This window comes from Lolium rigidum, chromosome 5 (assembly GCF_022539505.1).
Source record: "Lolium rigidum isolate FL_2022 chromosome 5, APGP_CSIRO_Lrig_0.1, whole genome shotgun sequence".
Classification (NCBI taxonomy): domain Eukaryota; kingdom Viridiplantae; phylum Streptophyta; class Magnoliopsida; order Poales; family Poaceae; genus Lolium; species Lolium rigidum.
This window is the reverse complement of record NC_061512.1, coordinates 178719899-178730356: the sequence shown is the minus strand read 5'-3', so window position 1 is coordinate 178730356 and position 10458 is coordinate 178719899. Positions and strand designations below refer to the sequence as shown.

Here is a 10458-nt window from a genome sequence, read left to right as displayed (position 1 = left end):
GCACTCGTGAGCTTTCTTGTAGTCTCCGGATATGGTGATCATACCATTGGGACCCGGAATCTTGAGCTTGTTGTAGATGTAGCACGCTCTTGCGTGGAACTTGTGGTAGGTGGGCCTGCCGAAGATGACGTGGTAGGAGCTCTTGAAGGGCACGACCTCAAACGTGATCATTTCTTCGCGGAAATTTTTAACGTCGCCGAAGGCCACGGGAAGTCTGATGCTGCCGAGGGAATTTGCCTTTTTACCCGGAACCACACCATGAAATTCAGTGGTGCTGTGTTTAAGCTGCTCCTTGGTAAGGTTCATCCGCTCCAGAGTCTCCAGGTACATGATGTTCAAGCTGGCCCCGCCATCCATGAGGCACTTGGAGAAGTCATAGCCGTCGATGCGGGGACTTACAACCAATGCATAGCACTCCTTCGGAATGACGGTAGGGTGGTCCTTCCTGTCAAACGTACACGGAGTTTCCGACCACCTGACATACTGCGGCACAGCTCGGACTGTGGCGTTCAGGATCCGGAGGGCTGATTTGCTGTGACGGACTGTTGGGGTTCCGAGGAAGGTGTGGTACGCGCCTACACTCTTTTTGCCAAAGGGGTTGGATTTAGCTGCGGTTCCTTCCTTGGGATCCGGCGAGCCGTCATCTTCGTCCATTGCCTCGGAGCTGTCTTCCTCCTTGTCCTTGTTCTTGCCCTTGCCTCCTTTGCCGCGTGGGCGGTGCTTCCGGGCTCGCTTGTAGCCTGCTTCCGGGTCAGATTTGAGGTCGTTGACCCACTTGCAGTTGCGATTGGTGTGAGTGGACTTCCCTGTAGCCGGATCCAAGTGGGCCAGGCAGGGCATGTCCCTGTACTCTTCATAGGTTTGGGGGGCGCGGGTTCCGGCAACAGTGACCTCGTCACGCTGCTGGCCCCTGCCGGCTCCGCCTCCGCGTCCGCGTCCTCTTCCGCCTCCTTGACCTCCGCGTTGAAACGCCATGGCGACCATCTCGGATCCACCACTCTTCTGGTCATCAGGGGGATTTTTCCGTTTGCTGCCGCTGCTGTTACCGTTGTCACGGTTCTTCTTCTGCTGGTGCAGGGGGATTGCTGTGGCTGCTAGATCTCCGCCAGCGTCGTCATCGGCGGCAGTATGATCACTGGCAATGGATATCATATCATCCAGGGTCAGTTTATTTGCGTTAGCCAAGCATGTGAGCTTGTGCCGCAGCAGTCCTCCTCGCTGCAATCCTCCTATAAAGGCGTGCATAGCCGTGGTGTGATCGACGTTCTCACACTCGTTCCTGCATGCCAGCCATCGGGCGAGGAAGTTTCTTGATGTTTCTCCCTTCTTCTGGATACACGCCTGTAAGTCGCTTATCGTGGCAGGCCTTTTGTAGGTGCCCCTGAAGTGCTTTTCGAAGGCGCTCTTCAGGTCAAACCAGCAAAAGATGGAGTTCTTCTCGAGGTCGCTAAGCCAGATCCGGGCTGGACCTACAAGGTACAACTGAAGCATGCGGCATGCGATATTAGGGGTTCCACCGGCGAAGGTTACAGCGTTGTAGTAATCCTCAATCCAGGTATCCGGCCTTTCAGTGCCATCGTATGTCTTCAGATTTCCGGGTAGCTTGAGGTTCATCCTTGGTGTTGGTTCCTCTCGAATCATCCTGCCGAAGCATTTTGGGCCGATGTACTCAGATCTATATTCGTTGAGGCGTTCCCGGGCGTCGCGCGGGCCGTTGCGGGGAGACTTTGAGCGAGAGCGAGATTTCCGACCGCCGCCTCCGCCTCCACCTCCGCCTCCACCGCTAGGTGGTGGGGAGGGAGACCTGCGAGGGGGTCGGTTCGACTTTTTGCTCCCGCCTTCTGATTCTCCGCGCCCCTCGCTGTGTTGACTCCGGCTTCGGTGGCTGCCTTCCCTGTGGTGCTGGCTGCCGCCGTCGTTCCGGCTTCGGCGGGGCTCTGGCTCGCGGTCGTCGTTCCGGCTTCGGCGAGGCTCCGGCTCGCGGTCGTCGTTCCGGCTCCTTCTTGGCTCGGGTTCACGATCATTATTCCGGCTCCGACGAGGCTCCGGCGTGCGCTCCCTGCTCCTGTTCCTCTCGGGTGCCACGTTGTCGCGGATATTGATTCCACCTGGCCCATGGGGCCTGGTGTTTCCGGCTGGACTACGACGACGAGGGGGCGGAGGACGCGGGTATCCCCTAGGTGGAGGTGACGGATTCCGGTACTTGTTTTTACCAGAGTACATCGCATCCTTTCCCTTGTTTGGATCTGACGGAGGTGTCTTTGATGGTACAGGGATTGGATTTGGATGCTCTCTGGTTTTCCTCCTACGCTCCGAAGATCCGGTGCGTGATTCGTCAGCGATGTGGCGATTGTCGTAGGCGTCCTTCTGCGCAGTAGAGATGCAATGCTCCGGGTTGGATTCCAACTTGCGTGAAGTATCTGCCTTGCTCTGCTGCTTCATTGCTGAGGCAACCAGCGTTCGGACGTAGTCGATATCAATCTCCTCGTCCTTCTTCTTTAAGATCTCCGCAGCCATCTGAGTGTGCGATTGCCTCCATGCCTGCTTGCTCGATCATCTCTTCCGGAGATAGCACTTCCTTATGCGGACGTACCCGTGAAGACGGAGATCCAGCATGAGATGGATGCGGGTCGGAATAGGTATTGTCGTCAGAGTGTCCCTGGTCCAGCGCCGCCAAGGTTGCAAGAACCTGTTTAGGCTGGGCGGATTCAACTTCGGACTGTTCACCGTACCCGAGTTCCGACACCTTGCGATCAAACTCTTCAGTGTTCATGGAGGGGGCATCCCCGGAGATTGGGCTCAGGTTACCCATAATTGATTCTTCGCCCGGAGCATCGCTTTCTCCGACAGCCTCCTGCTGATCCGGAGCGATGCTATTTTCCGGTGCCTCAACCTGCTCAGGACCAGCTCCGACTTCTTGAGGGGCGGTTCCGGCGGTATGGGCCAAGAAGTGTACGAAGTGACACCTTTGCTTCTCTAACACCTGGGAGACCCAGGCGGATCTGCATTGGTCTTCCACCTTTGTTTCCTGCTCAGGGGCGGATTGGGTGGGCTTTGATTTTTCCAGATCTAAGGCGGAATCCTCCTCGGGAAGTTCCTGCGTCTCAGATCGGATCTTCGCGACTGCGTCCCGCTCAGCGGCGGTCGCGTCAGCGTTACATACCAGAGCGTTTCCGTCGGAATCGACGGTTTCGCCGATGAAGATGTGTATGCCGCCGACTGGGACGATGGAGAGCTTGACGGGGTTTGTCTTGGCCGGAATCCAGCACTCGTCCGGAGGGACGATCGGAAGGTTTCCGGCGTAGAGGACGCGCCCCACAGCGATAGTGTCGTCGTAGCTTCCCATGGCGGAACCCTCCCGGTTCCGGCCTCCAGACGCCGCAGTCCCCACGGTGGGCGCCAACTGTCGTTGCCTATTCGACGGTACCTCGGAGGAGGGATCCTCACGAGGGGAGAAGAAGTAGGGGCCATAGGGCGGAGAGCACTCGGGACGGTGGTACGTGATTTACCCAGCTTCGGAACACCTGCTCGATGACAGGGCCTATTGCTGCTTGTCTGGTATTATCTGGGCGCTTTCGCGTTGTTACAATGAGTTGTTCTGAACGTGCCTCTAGGGCTCCCAGGATCCGGCTTATAAAGGCGCACGGATCTAGGGTTTACATGGAGAGTCCTAGCCGGAATACAAGTCGCCTAACTACGGTACAAAGTCTTGCCGTGTACGTCAAGGATCCGCCTTCCTCCTTAGTACGTGCTGGATCCGGATACTTCATGGGCCTCCACGGATCCGGCCTTCTTCGTAGGTCGGTTGGGATCCGGCTTCCTGTTCCTGGGCTGGACTTCATCCCTCAGGATCAACAGCAACTGGGCCGCCCGACGGGCCACATGCCACGTCACCTACTATGGGCCACCCGGGCTTGCCGGATCTAGGCCATGCCGTTGATATACCCATAAAGTATACCCACAACAATGCTTGTTGGATCATACGCGCCTTCCTACAACGCTTAGGAACTAGCGCGTAGACCTTCGGCGCAACCTTCCTAATGAATTTACTGTCCAACCATATATCCTCCCAAAAGAGGGTAAATTCCCCATCGCCTACCACCAGAGGTGGAGGCTACGAAGAAATCCTGCTCCATCTGCGAGAACTGCATGTCAAGCCCGCACCAAGGTCGCAAGGGTTTGGCACGTATCCTCCACAGCCAGCGAGCCAGCGCACCCTGAGGCTGATGGCTGTGCAGGCGAGGTCCGGGATCCCCAGGACTTCATAACGCAGCGGGTGGCACACCCTAGGCCAATTAACATGGCAGTGACCACCATTGGCATATGCCCTGCCGACCCAAGGTCACCGCCAATCGCCACCGTGCGCAGCTCAAGGGGCACCACCTATTCCTTCGCACTCCAGCGCGGACACGTCACCTCCACAACGCGACGTACCACCGGCAGGATCGGTGCCACAGGGGCTACCGAGCGGGCATCGCCTAATCCGTGGCTGTCACGGCACAACTGGTCGTCACGGAGCTTGATGGCGGCCCTTGGCGACGCCATCTCACGGCGCGACACAGCAGCACCCTGCGCGGTGCCTCCTTCCAGCACGGCGCCGCAGTCCTTCTCACACCCACGGGCGCGCGACTCGCCGTAGGAGCACGCGCGCGTGACACAGGCGCCGCGTCCTCGATCCTTGCACGTGGTTCCATGGCAGCCTGGCACACGCGCACGGTGGCCAATGGCACCGTCATCCACGCGGTGCCCTAGCCCATTTTCGTTTACCCTCTTCCTCGCAGGCTCGTTGCCGTCGTCAGGTGAGCGCGGCCTTGGAAGACGGGGGAGTGAGCACTCCCTTAGCATGTGCCCCACCTCGCCGCAATGGAGGCACGCCAGCCCCGTCCTGCAATCGATGACGCAGTGTCCCGGATATGTGCATAGCAAGCACAAACCTTGGAACTCTGCTTAGGCGTTGGTGTCACGTCCTAGGCACGCCACCTTCGCTGCCACCTTCTTGCCGCCGCGGCCCCTGACGCGCTTGCGGGTGACGTTTGTGGGTTCCTCTCACGGTGCTTCTTCTCCATCCTCGAGCGGGTCCTCTGAATCATCGAGCTTGTCGATGGCCGTACGCTTCTCCTCGCAGAAGATTTCCGACCGTACCTCCAGGCGTGCCCGGGAAGACCCCGGTTCATCAACTAGTGCCATCGCTCGCCCACCGGCTGAACGCGGGGTTTCCTCAGAGTCAGATCCATGCCCACCGAGTCACAACTTTCCCACCAGAAAGCGCGTACCAGTACGATCACGGGGTTTCCTCCGAGTCAGATCCACGCCCACCGCGCCACCTATCCTCGTGGCCACGCGGGCTCGCCACTAGGGAGGGGGAAGGGGACAGGGATGGGGTAGGGGACGGAGGGGCCATGGCCAACCGACGAGTAAAGGGAAGGGGCCCTCGCCTCTGCTCGAGCACTCTCCCTTTGCGCTCTCGCTCTGCGCTCCTATTTTTTCTTTTAAAATGATTGATTGCTATTTTTAATGTGTAACTTTTCTTAGAACACATGATGGATTTTGTTTTTGATTGAATGCCTAATTTAATGTTCGAGATTTCTATTTTTTTTACGAAACACAGTACAAAAGCATACACTCACAAATATGCATACACTTACCTCTATAAACGCACGCACACAAACACATGTTACCCATATGAGTACCTTTGGGAGACTGAGTTCAAAAAACTGATCCGGCGAGTCTTAAGCATCTCGGAAAGACTAAGGCCCACTTCTTTTGGGTTTCTCCGGTGGCTTCTGGGAGAAGCTTCTCCCCACCAGTTTCTCCCAGAAGTCCGGACCCTAAAATTTTTCTGGCTTATATTCTAGTTTGGGCTAAATAAGATTATAAGCCAGAACATATTTAAGGTTCGGGCTTCTGAGAGAAGTTGGTGGGGAGAAGCTTCTTCCAGAAGCCGCTGAAGAAGCCGAAAAGAAGTGGCCCTAAGTCTATTCGGCAGGTCTTCGAGATTAGACCCAGTCATGGTAGTTGACGTGTCTGTCAATAAGTTGTAAAAAGATACGAGTATAAAACTACGAGTAGCAAAATAAATTGTCCATAACCAAATACTCCAGAGGAAACTAATGGCTCAAATGTTATACGTCGAGTGTGAGAAGCCAGCAGCCCAGCACAACGTTCCAGGGCTTGGCCCGTGTGAGCGTGGCGCCGCTACAGCTCGCCATAGGCGGCACGACCCATCTTCTTTTCCGGGCGTTGCGAGCGAGACTAGGGTTTACACTCTCCGCCGCTGCGGACTAGGCTGATCGATCGAGCGGCGGCGAAGTTCCCCTCCTACGTTCTATTATTCCCTATCGCCGCTGTTACTATCCCCCGGTCGTGCTGAAGGTACCACCGTTTCTTGGTTCTCCTGCCCCCTTTTCGTTAGTTCCCCGTCGACATGTACATGGTTTTCTTTTTTCGATTCGCTTTCTTGATTGAGACTTGCCAGAGGGAAACCGGCAGCATCATCCATTTTAGTTGCAAAGCCATTCTCCTAGGTAGAAAGCAAGCCTTTTGCGATGGAATACTAGCCTAGGTTGCAGCAAACAGTATTAATTTCTAGTTGAACAGATACTAGATCGGGTGGTATCTGTTGATGGACTACACCCGTGGACTCATCGGTTGGGGATTTATAGGGACACGCTCTGGCTGTGGCCTGATCACCTAACTTCAGGAATATGTACAGGTGGGTATCCTCCCCCCTGAAGTTGTAAAAAACAAAGCTGGGCATTATCTAGTAAAAAATTATCTCTAATTCGTTTTTGTTTAAATCCCTACTTTCTTGCCTGGGAGCTACAAGTGCTAATTTTCATGTGATTAATTCGGTGCCTCCAAATAAGTTGGTTCAGATTCAGCACATGAGTCTTATCTTGTAGAGTTGCTTGCGCCAATGACTCAATTTTTCTTTGCATTCTCTTCGGTTGTTATTCTGGTTCTGCTACTTATAGCAGTTGTATCAGTTAATGACGTGCTTGTAGCTTCATTGTGTCTTACTAGCAATGTATAGTTAGATAAGGTGCTAGCTACTGCAATAATTTAATTAATGTCCCTTATGAATATAATGAACAAGTTTTTGATGAATAGAGTAAATGCACAAAGTTCATCAGTATATTCTATATTCTTCATAATGTGTGTTGCCAGCATGATCTCCATGCTCACATGCTTTGTTCTGATATCATAGGTTTTAGTCCAGCTCTTCGGTTGTTTTCTAAACCTTGATACTACCTGATTCGTACAGCTAAATTCGCTTGATGGAGGACCTACCAGAGGCTCTGGTGACAGAGATTATCAAGAAAATCACTAGGACAAGTGATCTGAATTCTCTCTCCCTTGTGTCAAAGCAGCTCTACATGACAGAGGGGAATCAAAGGGGTGCTATCCGTGTTGGTTCTGGTCTTTGCACTGCTACAGAAGCACTGACATCATTGTGCGCCCGGTTCCCAAATTTGCGGAAAGTGGAAATCGATTACTCTGGTTGGATACCTGGACATGGCAATCAGTTGGACAGCAAAGGTCTCTTTGAGTTTTCATCCCACTGTTCCTCGCTGATTGATCTCACCTTAAGCTTCTGCTCATACATCGATGACTCTGGTCTTGGTTGTTTAGCTTATTGCAAGACATTGGTGTCTCTCAGGTTGATCTCCGCACCACAGATAATGTCAATTGGGCTTTTCTCGGTTGCAGTTGGTTGCCTGAGTCTATCTGCTCTCCACCTTATTGATTGCGAGAAAATCGACACCGTAGAGTGGCTGGAATACCTTGGTAGGAATGGATCGTTGGAAGAGCTTGTAGTGAAGAATTGCAGAAGAATCAATCATCATGACCTCCTAATGTTTGGTTCAGGATGGATGAAGCTCCAGAAGTTTGAGTTTGAGAAGAAAAGAGGAAGATTTGATCTTCTTCCATGTGATGAGGTCTTTGACTCCACCTACGATGCTCACATCACGGATATATATGATTTCTGCTGTGAGAGCTTGAAGGATTTAAGGTTAGCACACATTAAAACTTGGCCAGAAATAGGACTTCGTGTTGTCCTAGGGAAGTGTAAAGCATTGGAGAACCTTTCACTCGAGTATGTTCTCGCCCTAAATGACAATGACATAGTTGCATTATCCCGGACATGCAGCAACCTTAAAAGTATATCACTTGGGCTCAACCTTCAGCACTACTCTAGTGACATCAGCTATTGGGAAACCAGGACGTCATTTACTGATAACAGCCTTTATGCTCTAGCCCTAAACTGTCGCATGCTTCAGATCGTAGACCTCAAATTTACAGGATGTGCTGATGACTGGCCATTTGAAATAGGATTCACACAAAAGGGTTTTTTGGTGCTCATCCAGTCCTGCCCAATTCGTGTTCTTGTGCTAAACACTGCCTACTTCTTGGATGACGAGGGGATGAAGGCCCTCTCATCCTCACCACATCTGGAGACTCTCGAGCTTATATTTTGTCCTGCGGTAACTGATGCTGGGATGTGCTTCATTGCGCACACCCCATGCTTGAGTAATCTGACACTCAGGTCGTGTCATGAGGTAACTGATGTTGGAATGGCTGAACTAGGACGTGCACGGAAGTTAGAGTCTTTGGTCATTGAGCATTGTGGTGAGGTTTCTCTGAAAGGTGTGCAGGGTGTTGCCAAGTCAGTTCACTATTCCGAGAATTGTTCAGCTGCCCTTAGCAAGAAAATATGTTTGGGTGGCGGCTTTTGATGCAGTGGTCTCGAAAGCTGGTTATAAATTTGCTGCTGAAGCCATTAAGTTGTTGGGTGTGCACCATCTGACCCATATTCACTTCTCTGAACTTTCTATTGCCTTCTACCTTTACTGCGATGATTCTCCTGTATGGCATTCTACTAGTGATGAACTTTGGTCGGCATCTGATGAATGCAACTTTAATAGCAGCCACGGCTTGTGTACGATGTACTGTTATTCTGGTTGCTTCATTTATACTCTCTGTAGCCGTTTTGAAATCTGCACAAATGGGCCCAAGATTTCCCTGTGTGCTCTGGATGAGTATATGACCGTTTGGTTTTATTTATATTAGTTAAGGAAAATGTCATGAATCCTTTTTTTTACAGTGGAAGTGATTTTGGGGACTTGCATGTCTGCCTTATATTCGTGTGGCAATGTTGGTACGGATCAATGTAGTAGTAATTTTGGAGTCCTGTACAAAGGCGGCATGCGGTATGCTTGTTTTGATGGACGTCTTCCCATGGCTTCTCAAAAGAATATTTGCTACTCCAAGATGACAAAGTTACTAGCATAAGTGTGTGTGTGTGTGTGTGTGTTTAGATTCCAAGATGACAAAGTTAATGCACCCGTCTGGTCCATGGTTCCATACTTCCATGTTCATTAGTAGTCCTCGCATTAAAATTCAAAAGAGATTTTCAGTCTTCTCTTTTGGTTACCTTTTTTTACCCGTCAGAGGGTTTCGCGTTTCAGTTTCCTTGTCAAGAGTATTGTGAGTGCACAAAAAAAAAAGCAGAAATTTACTACGTAACACCATTTGAAGTGATTAGAATCATGTGTTTCAGTGCTTGCTGTTTTCCTAGCGAATTGTTTCAGTGTTTGCCTGGTTCGTCAGTTTAGTATCGACAACCTGAAATTGTGTATCTAAAGCGCAGCTCAAAGCAGGGTTTCTGATTTTCTGAATTCTGATTTCTACTAGCGCTCTCCACCATCCTTTTCTTGTAGGAGCTAACAGGACAGTTCCTTCCTGGTTATGTGTTTAATCCTGAGTATTGTTTACAGGACGCAATAAACCAAGGTAATTTACACACGGAGCTCCTTTATAGGAAAAACGGTAGGAAGAGCTCATGGTATTTCTTCGCCCCCTTATAGGAAGCACGTGCCTTTTTCTGGAGGTCTGAAGTGAGAGCACCGTGCCTCTGTTAGTTGTTCGAAATTCTCTTAACAAAAACGCTAGTGGAGGAGTTGACCGCGCATCAGTCATCAGGTTCTCACGCAAAATTTGACTCAACCTGTCATTGGTTGCATTCATTCTGCTCAGAGCAATAGCCTTTGCCCTGTATTTGTTGCTTTTCAGAATGCCAGTTTGCATGGCTGCGCGCTTCCTGCTGTACTTTGTAAATTGTACTTGAGCTGAAATGAAGCGTCTTTCCTTTGTTCAAAAAGAAAGTGAGTGAAAAATAGGGAGAAGGAATTTCTTTTACTAGCTTAGCATATACTCCCTATTTTTCAAAAAGAAAGTGAGTGAAAAATAGGATGAAGGAATTTCTTTTACTAGCTTAGCATATACTCCCTATTTTTCAAAAAGAAAGTGAGTGAAAAATAGGATGAACGGCTTGTTGGTGGCTAGAATGCTTCAGCTGATCTGTTGTTGAATTTTTGATAATTATCAAAGCTTTTCTTAGAGCATGTAAATGCTGGTATGGAGGGCGGCAGTATAAGTTAAAGCACAATGATTTGC

At 51.0% G+C, this 10458-nt stretch overlaps 1 protein-coding gene across 3 annotated transcripts; it reads left to right on the top strand.

The window, feature by feature from the left end:
* Positions 1-6227: 6227 nt before the first annotated feature.
* LOC124654696 (F-box/LRR-repeat protein 14-like) lies at positions 6228-9082 on the top strand. 3 transcript variants are annotated; one of them, XM_047193693.1, is made up of 2 exons: positions 6228-6372; positions 7265-9082. In XM_047193693.1, the coding sequence occupies exon 2, from the start codon at positions 7278-7280 to the stop codon at positions 8736-8738; it is 1461 nt and encodes a 486-aa protein (XP_047049649.1). In that variant the 5' UTR covers positions 6228-6372; positions 7265-7277; the 3' UTR covers positions 8739-9082. The 3 variants fall into 3 exon arrangements, with proteins under 3 accessions (XP_047049649.1, XP_047049651.1, XP_047049652.1); XM_047193695.1 differs by having other exon boundaries at positions 7208-9082; XM_047193696.1 differs by lacking the exon at positions 6228-6372 and adding an exon at positions 6619-6712.
* Positions 9083-10458: the final 1376 nt, after the last annotated feature.